Consider the following 13,612-nt stretch of genomic DNA (forward strand, 5'->3'; position numbering starts at 1 on the left):
TATGTTAAGCTATATTGATGAAGAACACTGCATGTAACCTTTGTGCTTTTTTATGCTTTTATAATTCCTGGTTTCTTCAGGAGTGAGCCAGTCTGCAGTGTGGCTGTCACATGGCTATGCCTTCAGCCTGGTGCTCTGAGGAAGGGGTTCTATATGCCTTTTTCCTTTTTTCTTGAATGAGTCACTGTCTGAAGCCAGGACAGACAAACTGCTGTCTTGAAATCTTGTCATCCCACTCCTGTATTCTCTTTATCAGAGTTTCACTTGACCGGGTTTTCCTTTGGATGTGTAGCCTTTTCTTTAAACTCATAATAAGTAATTTGGTGGCAGTCTGTGGATTCTTTGCTTTTTGATTCTGGTCTCTGTTAAGATTTACAGAACTCTTTCATATCTGTTTCCTTCAGAGAATGAAAAGAACATTGTAGAACGCAATGTGTCCACCTCAGGTGTCAGTATTTACTTTGAAGCCTACCTTTACGATGCTCCTAGTTATACCAACAGTCAGTGGCAACTTCCACCAACACACCTGAGCTCTTCCCAGCGCCGCCCTTCTACTGCAACTGAGGATGAAGATGAAGATTCTCCCTCTGACAGCCAAACCCCTGAGAAAGTGAAGAAACCTAAAAAAGTTTACTGCTATGTGTCACCGAAGGTAGATATCACAAAGTTACCACTCTTGAGTGCATGTTTAAAGTACACTGCAACCGAAGAGCTTCCATTGTGCCCTGTATCTTAGCTCCAGATTTAGGTGGCTCAGATTTGGTTGAAAAAGATTTGCCTAAGGCTAGACAGCAAACATGAAGCTTGTAATGGAGAATAAGGTTAAAATGCTCCTTGAAGTTTTAGGACTTCATGTATCTTTCTAGGTCTAATCCAAAGCCTACCTGGGGCTTTTCTCACTGATTGTTCAACAGAGAGTGTGTTTGCCTTTCCTTTGCTCTGGGCAGGTCAGACCTGCCATTCCCTTTCTCAGTTTCCAGTACCTGTAGATTGGATCTTAGAGGAAGGCACTGCTCAGATTTTCCATCTTTGTCCTGTACCTTTTATGTTTCAGGGAAAAGAAAAGGGAAAAAATGCTCTAAGGGTAAATGTATAAGTAGAAGAAACAGGATTCAAACAAGTCAAGAGAAACTGAGGATTCTCTTATAGTAAGAATATGTTAGTAGAATCTATTGCTCATTATTGCATTCAGGAAAACTAGAAGGAAAATTCCACTAAATCTACTAATAAATTTAAATTCACTTTGACAATATCCACTGAAGGGTGTTAAGAAAGCTGGCTGACATCATTCTGAGGCTGCTTTCCATAATCTTTGAGAAGCTGTGGAATTTGCGGGACATTCCAGAGGACTGGAACAAGGGTAATGTCACCCCCTTCTACAGGAAGGGCTTAAAGTAGGATCCAGAAAATTATAGGCCCATTAGTCTTACTTCAGTCCTTGGTAAAGTTGTGGAACAAATCCTCCTGGGGCCTGTCACAAGTCAAATGAAGCACGTGATTGGGAAAAGCCAATGCGGATTCACTAGGGGCAAGTCATGCTTGACAAACTTTATTGCCTTATACAACAAAGTAACCTGCTTGGTTGATGTGGCAAGTGGTGGATGCTGTCTACCTGGATTTCTCCGACGCTTTTGGCACAGTTTCCTATAGCCTCCTCCTAGAGAAACTGATGTATTACTATCTAGACAAGTGGTCTGTGTGGTGGGTGGAGAACTGGCTGACAGGCCGCACCCAGAAGGTGGTGGTAAATGGATCCTTTTCAAACCAGCAACCTATCATGAATGGGGTCCACCATGGATCGATATTGGGCCCAATGATGTTTAAGATCTTCATAAGTGATCTGAATGATGGGATCAAGTGTACCCTGATAAAGTTTGCCAATGGCACCAAACTGCGTGGGGAAGTGGACACTTCAGAAGGGAGGGTCACCCTGCAGCATGACCTGGATAAGCTGGAAGACTGGGCTAACAAGAACATGATGGAGTTCAACAAAGATAACTATAAGGTCTTGCTTCAGAGAAAACATAATTCAGGAGTGCAGCACTGGCTGGGATCTACCTGTCTGGGGAGCAGCTCTGTGGAAAGGGACCTGGGGGTCTTGGTGGACAACAGACTCAATACCAGTGGACAGTGTGCTGCTGTGGCAAAGAAAACCGACAGAATGCTGGGCTGCCTCAACAACGGCATCACCAGTGAGGAAGTTGTTGTTCCGCTCTACTCATTGCTTTTCAGGCCACACCTGTAATACTGTGTTCACTTTTGGTTTCCGTTACACAAAACATATGTGGACAGGCTGCAGAGGGTTCGGAGAAAGGCCACAAAAATGATCAGAGGACTGGGAAGCTGCCATATGCGGAAAGGCTAAGAGAACTGGGCTTGTTCAGGCTTGAGAGAATAAGGCTTAGGGGAGACCTCATCACCATGTTCTGGTATTTAAAGGGTGGATACAAAGAAGATAGAGACTTCCCTTTTACAAGAAGTCACTTGGAAAAGATGAGGGGTAATGGGTACAAGTTATAGGATGGATGATGTTGCTAGAGGTTTCTAAACCTCTGTTGCATGCAACTCTAAGAACTGATTTTGGGAATGGGTGCTGGTCCTCAGAAGCTCAGCATCCTGTCATCCTTAGGGTATCGTTCTGGACTTCCGTGCTTTTTTCTGTTGCCTTACCTGGTAAAGATCACCAGAATTGGATACTGTTGCAGGTTCTCTTTAGGTGCCAAAGTTTTTAATGTGATTCTGATGCTTGTGTGATATAACTATCTTGTATATGTGTGTGTATATATATCTATATATACACACATATATATAGTGTGTGTGATATATCTATATATATGTAGAACATCTGTTCTGTACGGGAGATAGCTGTTGCTATGCTCTTATTTCTTTAAGAGGTTGGTGTTCATATTTGCTTTGTTTCTGGAGAAATGCTGCTCATCATTTTTTCCAGTCACTGAAGCTAGAACAGGCTTGTGCAGGAAATGGTTTTGTATGTTTTGTCTAAAGCTTCAAAAATTTCATCTTAGCTTGTTCTCCAGAAGGCGACAGTTCCACAGTTAGTAGTTATTTGTTCTGGCAGAAATATACTGAGAAGAAGTTTCTGCCATTCTCCTGGATTTAGCAGTTGCGAGTGTTTTTTAAAAGTTGTTTGAATTGGTTGTGAAAATTAGTAGGAATAGTTCTGCTAGCATGGCTTTTTCAAAAACCTTTTTGTCAATGCATTACAATCTTTTCCTGAATTGAGCCTCTCAAATGTGCTTAACATTACCTTCCAATTAGATGGGTGATGTTCTGCTGAACTCAGTGGCTTACTCTGATGTAAAATCTTTGTTGTGCTGGTATCCCACATGCATTGTAAACGCGCACAGTAAAATCTTACTGACAAACCGCTTACACTTCTGTACAGCTTTCAGGGTTTTTATGTGTTGTGCCAGAGGAAGATGTCACCTAATTTTGCGGAAACCTGTCCATGGGGTTGGAGGGAGGTCTGGCCTTATAGATGTCTTGTGCCTCCTGTTTCAGAGACAACCTTTAACAGATGTGTGACCTTTCACATTTTATTTTCCTTGTGGTTACTCAGCAATTCTCAGTGAAAGAATTCTACCTGAAGATCATTCCATGGCGCCTTTTCACCTTTAGAGTATGTCCTGGCACAAAGGTGAGCCTCTTTCCATGTAGCTGTCACTGCACCTCCATGTTATTAGCTTGTGGTCCTTGTGAATGACAGTCTGAATTTTGCTTTTGGAGAGAAGGGTTGTCACTCACAGAGCAACATTTTGTTGCATAAAAGTCAGACTTTGGAATTCCCTCTCAGTGACTAAATTCTGCTAATATTTATAAATAGGAGCCAGTTTTATCACTCCTTCTTTCATTTTGTCCAAATCCTAGGCAAAAACCTTTATTTCTTTTGCATTTCTCTTATTTATTTTCCCCGTAACCTTGCTAAAATGCTGTAATTATGTCCACTGAAGCCCGTAGGCCAGGGTTTGAGGTTTGAAGCCTCCTCCTAACTGGAGCCTGGGTGCTTGAAATAGTGTTGCTGTTAACTGCATCTGTATGGGCGAGCAGAAAAAGTCTTAGGGTGCAAGTGGTGTTGCTCTGTCTACTGAACACGCTGTGCCTTCTGCATGATGGGTTTACCCTTTCTTGCATCTTTTTGCTGCTAGTTTTCATACCTTGGTCCTGACCCTGTGCACAAATTACTGACACTGGTGGTGGATGATGGGATCCAGCCCCCTGTGGAACTGAGCTGCAAGGAGAGGAACATCTTGGCAGCCACTTTCATTCGCTCTCTGCATAAAAACATAGGTAAAGAGGTGGTGTGGTGGGTACAGTAGTCAGGAGTTAGCACTTGAGTCTGCTAGTTCCCCTTAGGAGTGAAGGTTGTCAGCACTGAATAACCTCTGATGAGAACTCTGATTCCTGGAGCCTCACGTTCTGTTCCTGTTGGTGCTTCCAGTGAATGTATTTCATCAGGCCAGCTGTTCCTTTTCAGTTTGGCTCTTCTGTCACGCTTTTTGAAAGAGCACCGGCGAGTATCTGAATCTCAGCAAGACTTACTGCAGACTGCCTTTAGAGTGCTGGTTCCAAACTTTGCTGTAATAAACTCATACTTGGGCTGTAAAGCTAACCTGTGCAGTTAGCCCTGGGAAGTCTTCTAGGTGTTTGAGGTGTTGACTGCTCAGGCCTGACTGAAACTGTTCCTGTTCACAGGAGGCTCAGAGACTTTCCAGGACAAAGTGAATTTCTTTCAGCGAGAGCTACGTCAGGTGCATATGAAAAGGCCTCATTCAAAGGTCACGCTGAAGGTCAGCCGTCACTGTCTGCTGGAGTCGGTGAGTGCACAGGTCACTTTGCATAACCCCAATGCTTCCTCCATCCTTTTTCTTCTGCTCGGTGCCTAAGGAAATCCAAACTGCCATGTGCTAGGGCAGCTACTCTAAAAATGATTAGTCCTTCTGTTCCAAGGCAGGTGCCAGTAGACAGCTTGAGACAGGGAAAAAAAAAATCTCAAGGTAGTTCCTCTGTGTTCATGTTTGGTATTGTGTGGGATGCTCTGTTCCTTCTCTACACCGAGTAAGATCAGATCGATTTCTTAAATAATTAGGAAACTTCAGCCCTGATAAATTTTTAAGGAACTTGTCACAGAGTAAATCAAGCCCTGAGACATGTCTAGGGCAAATGCATGCATAGCCTGTAAAAGCAGGAAATCTGCTGGTGCTATTCTGTCCCCACTTTACATTGGAACCTGAGGCCCAGAGAGAGGCTGTCCACCTGTGTCAGATTTGGGAGCAGAACCTGGAGCTCCTGAGTCTTTACTGTTTTTCTGGTACAGAGCTGTTGGCGAGATAAGCTGTCAAGTCAGGTGTTTCTGAGCTGCATGCATGAAGCTCTGGCATCGGCAGGCTTCTAGTAGTGGTTCAGTGTGATGGTAAAATATTCTGGAGAGTCCTTGAGTTAAGTCTTCACCAAAGCTGACATGAGCCGATGTGTTTCTGAAATCGAACTTAGGAGTAGTTCATATAACACAGTTTTTAACTGATGTTCTAAATACTGTTTATGAAGGGCAGGCAGTTATCCTGACTTATTGTTTCCACATGGGTCTCATAACAGTAATGTTATAAAGATGGAAAATAATGTTTCTGGGGAAAGCGGGAGTGGCTGGGGTTTCCCTTGATTTACACTCAGTAAATCTGTGGTTTGGAATATTTTCTGCACGTGGGAGCTTGCAGTGTTTACAAGACTATGTTTGGGTTAATAGCTTGCTACAAAATGACTTGGTTTCTAAAGAATATTTCCATAATTATTTTTTCCTGCTGTTTTGGAGATTCCTGCAGTGTCATGAGGAATGACGTAGCCTAGTAAAACAGAGAGAATTAAGTGCCATAATAATAATAAATATAAGCTTTAGCGTCCAAGGTCAACAGGCACAATGAATGTGACCAATGTGTTTAGCCAAGAGGTGTGACTAGTGTGATGCTCTAACTTATTTGAAAATAAGCTAAGCCAAAGCTATCTGTATGACTGAGGACTGCTGCATAGCTTTTTAAATGTCCTTTGATTGAAATCTAGAGTGAGGACACAGGAAGTTCTATGCACTTGAAATATTTTGTTACTTTTTTGCATCGTGACTTGCTTTAAGTATAAACCCTTCAAGCTGTTTTCTAATTATCTCTGAAACATTCCTTTCTAAAATCTAACTCGTGGGCTGAGAGTGCTGTACAGAAATTGCTCCTTCCCACAGGCATTTTAATACTTTAAACAATACTGTACTGCAGCCTCTGCTGTGCTCACACTGTTTTTAAGATGAGCTGTATTTATGTGGGTAACGTGTCTCATAATAGAAAATGAGCAATTGGCTTCCATGGCTTTGGAAAAATAAGAATTCGACCTGAGGACTTCTTAATTTTCACTTTTATACTTTAGACTACTAGACTGTTTCTTGTTATTTGTGTTGCTTAAATTGCCCATCCACATGTGTAGGATTGTATATTGGGTATGAGGTGCCAAGCAGTAATGGCTGCTGCTGGTTTGTTTTTGTTTTTTTTTTTTCAGTCTTTTAAAGCAACACGAAATTTTTCTGTTTCTGACTGGAGCAAAAACTTTGAAGTGATTTTTCAGGATGAAGAAGGTGAGTTATCCTATGAATGTATTTGTGGAACAAGTGAAAGGAATGATGGTGGAGTAGTTTTAGTCTGAAATTCTGGTTTCTTGTAGTATCTCTATCCTTTGTGGCTTTCCAGCCCTTTCACTTACTCACAGATGTTAGTGAATTATCCTGCTGGTGCTATTCTACCCCTACTTTTTGTAGGCCCAAATAAAAATTATTAGGACTAGGTTTGAGAGCAGAACCTAGAGTTCTGGAGTCCCTGTCTACTGCTTTTTTGCTATAGAGCTGCTCACTGCAATGAGCTCTCATTTTGGGTACTACTGAGCACCATTCATGAAATTCCTGAACTGATGACCCACAGCTGACCAAGGTTGTTTTATCTTGTAGCTCTGGACTGGGGAGGTCCACGCAGAGAGTGGTTTGAGCTCATCTGTAAGGCATTATTTGATACCACCAGTCAACTCTTTACCCGCTTTAGTGATAACAACCAGGCCTTGGTGAGTCTGCAGTTGCCATGCTGAATGCACAGAAATGTGTGTGTTGACATGTTGCTGGTTAAATAATGATGCTGCTAAATTCACTAAGTGATGTGCAACCTTTCCCATTCCTTAGTTTGCCTGCACAATCACTTCCACTGCCTTTCTCAAGGCTTTGCTTAATGAGAAACCCATTGATGTGTCAAACAACTGGTTGGATGAGCAGCAGAGAGTGGCCAGCCAGCAGGGAAGACTGGGAAAGAGGAGGTGGTGTCAGAGTGTATAGAGGCTTTGCTTGGTCTGTATGTTTCAGATCCATTTCTGCTCTCATACAGCTTCTGGCCTGTGCGTGTGAAACGTTTTGTATGCTTCCTAGGCAGTCTCAGGAGTTTTATTTCTGTTGTTTAGCTTTCAGGTTATTACACGAAAGTTCCTGAGGCAGCCTGAGAGATGCAGTGACTTGAACTGGTCCTGTACTTGCTATTTGTGCTTGTCTTGTGTAGTACTTGGATGTTTCATTTTGCTTCCTCTTTGCAGGTACATCCAAATCCAGGGCGTCCCACATATTTGCGACTCAAACTGTATGAATTTGCAGGCCGCCTAGTAGGAAAGTGTCTTTATGAATCATCTCTCGGAGGTGCTTACAAACAACTGGTTCGGGCTCGCTTCACCCGATCCTTCCTGGCTCAGATCATAGGACTTCGTATGCATTACAAGGTAAAGCTTCCCAGCCTTGTCTGGAGCCTGGATTGGTCCAGTGAGAGGTTGAACATTGGTATAGTAGAAGCAGATCCAGAGTCCTGGTTAACAATGTATGTGTTTTTCTTCTCTCTGTGTCCCTGCCACCTTTTTGTTTCACGCAGTATTTTGAAACGGATGACCCAGAATTCTATAAATCCAAAGTTTGTTTCATACTGAACAATGATGTGAGTGAGATGGATCTGGTCTTTGCTGAAGAGAAGTATAGCAAAACAGGACAGCTGGAGAAGGTGAGGGAGGCGGCTCCTGAAGGTGGAACAGCTTAACCACTTCTGCCTGTAGCAGAGGAGGCTGAGAACTCTTTGTGCCCCAGAAAACTGAGCGTACTCTGGGCACTAGCTCCTTGCTTGGGCTTATTTTGGTTGGGAGTTCAGGTTTGGGGAGTGCTGCTGGTCACACGTCAAGTGTTCTCCTGTTTTCAGGTGGTGGAACTGGTGACAGGAGGGGCTCAAGTACCAGTGACCAATGAAAACAAGATCTTGTACCTAAATCTGCTTGCACAGTACAGGCTGGCCAGTCAGGTTAGAGAGGAGGTGGATCACTTCCTGAAAGGTACCGTGCTGTCTGCTCCCCTCCTTTCTGCCTTTATGTCACAGGGGATGACAGCACTTGCTGTTCTTCTTTCCTCTTCTCTTCCAGGTCTTAATGAGTTAGTTCCTGAGAACCTCCTGGCTATTTTTGATGAGAATGAGCTTGAGGTAATTGCTGCCTCCCTAAACATCTCTACCCATACTTCCCCTCCTCTCTGACAAATGAAGTGTTTTCTGGGTCTGGAATAGAGCCAAGACATATATTTCCTAAGCATTTTAAACATTTGTAATCTGCATGGTAGCTGTTGCCTTGTTTCCTGGGCTCCTGACTTTCTGACTGCAGTCTCTTCCCTTTCAGTTGCTTATGTGCGGTACTGGAGATATCAGTGTCTGTGACTTCAAGGCACATGCTGTAGTGGTAGGAGGATCTTGGCACTTCCGTGAGAAGGTAAGTGAAAGGGTTTCTTCCTCCTTCTTCTTGCTGAAACGAGTTATCCCACCTACAGCAGAAGACAACTTAAAACTGAGAACAGATTTCTTGGGTGGAAATTAGGCTTCCAGGACAAACTGGAAGATTTGGGATTCAGAAGTAGGACTTATATGCATTATGGAATAGCATTTCACATTAGAGAGATCCTTCAAGCCAGGTTGACTAGAGATGATGCTTAATCAGTTAGCAGCAGGTAAAAATCAGCAGCAGTGGTCTTTTTAAGAAAATCCATCAAAACACTAATTAAGAACAGTTCAGCAGGGACTCAGGAGGAATTTGTGGTAATTTTTACTACTGAAGATGTTCATGGTGATACACTTAACTGTAAGGGATGCTTGAAGATCTTGGTTGCAGCCCACATGGAGTGTTTAGAATTCAGTGCTGGGGTAAAGACTACTGATGTAGTAGCCTAAATTTGTACCCTGTAATAGTTCCCATTCCTCCATGCCTTACCCAGTGGGAAGGGTATGGGAATGGTAGCAGCTTCATTTAGAAAAATAATAGAAGCTGCCAAAACACCCAAGATGAAAAGAGATTAGAATACAAGCTTCTGACTGTAAACACTAGGATGGTTCCACCTTCCTGGAAAAGTACCAGAGGATGTGGAAAAGCAAAAGATGAGTATAGTACAAGAAGCATGTAAGCTTCTGCATTGTAAACCTACCTCATTGCCTATGCAGGTATTTTTGAAAGTAAAATCTCTGTGGGGAAAGCAGAAGCCTTTCTGCTTCAAGGGAAGGAACTGGTGGGAGGCAATAGCATGGGACATCTCTTCACTGATAAAAAACAATGTAATACTTGCTTCTACGTGTCACCCTGGTAAAACAAAAAAAATCTGACTATTACTAGAGTACTTGCTTGGAAGGACAATTGACTGATCTTCTTGCAACTTGTTTATATGTTTATTTGATTTCCTTGGCTGACCTGGCTTTACCTTTCCTGTTTCCTAACAGGTCATGAGGTGGTTTTGGACTGTGGTCTCCAGTTTCACGCAGGAAGAGCTGGCCAGACTCTTGCAGTTCACAACTGGTTCCTCCCAGCTGCCCCCGGGAGGGTTTGCTGCACTCTGTCCATCTTTCCAGATCATTGCGGCTCCAACTCACAGTACTTTGCCAACAGCCCACACTTGGCAAGTATTCTGGGGTGGAAGGACTTTCTGCATTGTGCTTTTGGGAATGACACTGGCTGGTTGTGGTGGGCAAGTGGTGTATAACATGTGATGTCTGTGACGCTGGTGTCAACCCATCTAAAAGTAGCTAATGGGGATGGTCCCCTCTTGGATCTAGTCTGAATGGAATTTTTCTTTTGTTTTACAGTTTTAACCAGTTGTGCCTCCCTACTTATGACTCCTATGAAGAAGTGCACAAAATGCTGCAGCTAGCTATCAGCGAGGGCTGTGAGGGCTTTGGCATGCTGTGATTTTCCCCTTTCCTGGAGACCACTTAGCCTCCTGGCTCTTCGTGGCAAGACCCAGGTTCAGTCCTCTGCTTGTTCTCCTTCCCTTCACATGGGCAATGGAGGCAGAGCAAAGACTCCATGTGAAGGAATTCATCATCCAGAAGATGTCACGTGGCCTTTCCGTATCCCAAATATGTCATCAAGAGCTCATCTTTTCCTTTCCTTCATGCTCCTTTTGGTTCAGTGTGAAACAGCAAAAAGACTCTGGTGCATTTATCAAGGAAATACTGCACTTGATTTGCCTGCACCCTGTATACCCTTCCTTCTGTGAGAAGATAAAGTTCATAAGCAGAAGTTCCAGCGAGGTGCAGGAGATCTGCTGAGCTGCCTTTATTATAGCTCTCTGGGAGGAAGAGGGAAGACCAGCATGGAGCCCTCTGGAAACCTGGCTCACGGGAAGCCTTAGTAACTTTCCATGTCTTGGCTTGACTTCCCCATTGATGCTCCCTGATAGTTCATCTAACTCTGTCACTCATCAAGAGTATAAGGCTGTCTATTCTTTAAGCACCTGACCAGAAGGGTCTTTTCCACCTTGCTCTGGATGCTGCTGTCACCTGTGCCACAGAGAAAAATGGGCAGTGTCCACTGGAGGGAGTAACCCAAAGGGAAAAACCATCTCATGGGCGCCCAAGTGCTGGCCCTGACAGTGATCCTGTTCTACCTCCACCAGGGTCCAGCAGCAGAAGCGTCCTTCTGCAGTGGTGGCTGTTTATGAGCCTCTGCAAATGAACTGGAAGAGGAGTTTCTCCTCCATTGAATGTTTCTGACAGTGGATGTTGCACAGGAAGCTGTCTCATGCCCCTGCCTTTTCCTTTCCTCAGGAGAGAGTATGGGCTGAGTGTGATCCCTCAATGCTGAGCACCAATGCCTGTCCCATGTTCACCTTCAGGGAATGTGTGTGTCATGTAGTAACAGTGACAGGTCAGTAAGCAGCTACAGTGTGCGCTGGACTTGTGTTTGTTGTTGAGTTGATGGTACTGCACAATATTTGCTTTCTCCACCCCGTCATCCCACAGGGTCTTGGCTTCTACCTCTATCATGCAGCAGCCAGAGACTTGCTTTCTCTACTGCATTTCAGGCAGAGTTTCCAGAGGGGTGCTGGAACCTGGAGAGCAGCTGGCTTTCTGTCCTCTTGATCTTCCTACCTTCCTTCTTCAGCTCTCCTTTCCTCCTGTTCCATTCCATGCTGCTGGCTTTCTAGCACAAAATGCTAACTAGAACTTGACTCAAGTGATCACTCAGCAGCCTGCATGCACCGTTGTCAGGCTTGAGGGGAGATGAGTAAGCAGATCAGCATGAGAAGTGCTGGCTTATGATTGGGGCGTGTTCTTGCTGGCAGTCCATTCAGCCCTTCCCAGGGCAATAAAGGGAATCTGGGAATCTTGATGACTTCTTCAGTGAAGCAAAATTCCAGATCTTTTAAGTTCTCAACAGTCTGTTAGACAGTTCAGGTCAGGAGTCAAAGGCATGCAGGAGTCAAAATGTGAGAAACCTACATTGCTACTACCTGCAATGTAAGTTTTCATTGGGTTATGGAGTTGCTGGGTTTCTTCCAGAATGGAGTTTCAGACTGGCATCCCTGAGCTAATTTTAGAGCATCGTGTTAGATAGAAAGTCGCATAATATTATATTGCCCTTTTCTGCTGTCCTCAAAATTATCCAGGCAGACTTCTGCACAGTATGGATGTTTTAAGATAACTGTGTGTGCTTTTTCCAGCATAGCTTACTTGAATTGAATGGGAATTTGGGGGAAACATTCTACATCTAGAAGATGTTTTTAAGGCAGCATCTTAGTCATTCTTGGGCTGAGTGTGTTACTTCTGTACAGAAAAAACCAAGTCATTTTGGTGCCAAAAAGCAGCCAGCTGAGCACTGAGACTACTCAGGGGGATTTCTTTGCCTTGTGAATTCATTCCCGTGCTGGAACTGAGGTGCTGGGAGACTGCCAGTTTGAGAGTTGCCACTGTTGCACTCTGACAGATTACTTTAAGTGCGGCCATTCTCCCTTTTTTAGTGCAGGCTCCATTCTGCAAGGTCGTGACCTACTTTGGGTGGAGAGTATGGTACCATTTTATTTACATTGCAGATGGCTTCCGTGGTCAGTAGAGTTGCAGCTCCTGTGTTCTCCATGCCACCACTTTGCTGCTTTCTCCAGCGCCCAAGAGGAGGTGGTGGTGCTCGGCTTAACTCCTATTTGCTGGGCGGTGTAACTTGGTGCTGTTCCCACGTTGCAGCCTTGTCTTGCAGTCTTACCTGGTGAGGATGTTTCCAGCCTTGTAGTTATGGGCCAACTCTGCCAGTGACATCTTCCTCAGGAATCTATTCCCTTTTTCTCCTGAGCTGGACTTTTTTATTATGAGGAGGAAGTAGCTGGACATTGGGCAGTCTTCCTCTGCTGGAAGGAGCTCCAAAATGCCTCTCACAGCATTGTAGCCAGCACCCCATGTGTCCCAGCAGCTGTGCAGATGCCAAGGACTTTCTTCTTTTACACAAGTCAGAACTGTGATGGGTGCTCTTAATCAACTAAACATGTCTCCATTGTTTCCACAGGCCCCTGGCTGGTCCCATGTTCCTGAGATCCATCACAATGTTTCTAAACTTGTCTCTAGCTTTACACCCTTTCCCAGAGCAGTCACTTTTTGTGCTGCCCTTAACACTGGCAATGGGGATGTGCTTTGGTCACCCATACTATATATTACTTCTGGCAGATGCTCATTACTTTTCGTTTTACCCTCTATTTATTCTCACTTTATAGAGAACCTTCTGTAGAAATCTTTGGGATCCTGGTATCATCTTGGATGGGTTCTGTGTTTCCTGAAGCTGCTTTGAGGTGCGGAGGGTCTGACTTCAGTCTGCACCTGTGGGCAACGTTGCATGTTTTTTAGAAACTAGGAGCTGTGGTCAAATCCTAGTTCCCTCTGGTGGATTTCTGGCAGAGTTCAGCCAAAATTTGGAAGCCTGTGGTTGTAGTAGCTGATTTTGTAAATAGTTTGTATAATAAATAAAATATTTTAAAAATGCTACCTTCACAGCTTCGTGTTCTTTCGGGGCTGTACAGAGGGAATCAAACTGGTTAGTGCTATCTGTGGGCAAGGGGCCTCTCCAGGTTTTCAGGTGTCTCACTGAGGTCTGCTGCAGGAGGGAGAGGATAATTCTCCACCTGCAGCCTTCTAGGATGCCTGACTGAACCCAGGGCCTGGGAGCTGCTGGGAAGAGGCAGGACTCTGGGCTGGGGCTTACAGGCTACTGCAGTAGGTTGGAAAATGGGATGAAGCAGCTGGTAATGCCA

At 44.2% G+C, this 13,612-nt stretch overlaps 1 protein-coding gene across 4 annotated transcripts in view; it reads left to right on the forward strand.

Annotated features, from left to right (window-relative positions):
* AREL1 (apoptosis resistant E3 ubiquitin protein ligase 1) overlaps positions 1–13,346 on the forward strand; it is a 23,929-nt gene extending 10,583 nt beyond the window's left edge. For all 4 annotated transcript variants that reach the window (XM_065063937.1, XM_065063935.1, XM_065063938.1 and 1 more), the window contains 13 exons: positions 405–652; positions 3,581–3,658; positions 4,167–4,308; positions 4,714–4,835; positions 6,556–6,631; positions 6,998–7,107; positions 7,624–7,803; positions 7,950–8,075; positions 8,268–8,397; positions 8,485–8,543; positions 8,734–8,823; positions 9,819–9,994; positions 10,182–13,346. In XM_065063937.1, the coding sequence (XP_064920009.1) occupies positions 405–652; positions 3,581–3,658; positions 4,167–4,308; positions 4,714–4,835; positions 6,556–6,631; positions 6,998–7,107; positions 7,624–7,803; positions 7,950–8,075; positions 8,268–8,397; positions 8,485–8,543; positions 8,734–8,823; positions 9,819–9,994; positions 10,182–10,284 (1,640 nt within the window). In that variant the 3' untranslated portion in view covers positions 10,285–13,346. The remainder of the gene's footprint in view (positions 1–404; positions 653–3,580; positions 3,659–4,166; positions 4,309–4,713; positions 4,836–6,555; positions 6,632–6,997; positions 7,108–7,623; positions 7,804–7,949; positions 8,076–8,267; positions 8,398–8,484; positions 8,544–8,733; positions 8,824–9,818; positions 9,995–10,181) is intronic.
* The last annotated feature ends 266 nt before the right edge of the window (positions 13,347–13,612 follow it).

Source organism: Columba livia, chromosome 5 (assembly GCF_036013475.1).
Source record: "Columba livia isolate bColLiv1 breed racing homer chromosome 5, bColLiv1.pat.W.v2, whole genome shotgun sequence".
NCBI classification, from domain to species: Eukaryota; Metazoa; Chordata; class Aves; order Columbiformes; family Columbidae; genus Columba; species Columba livia.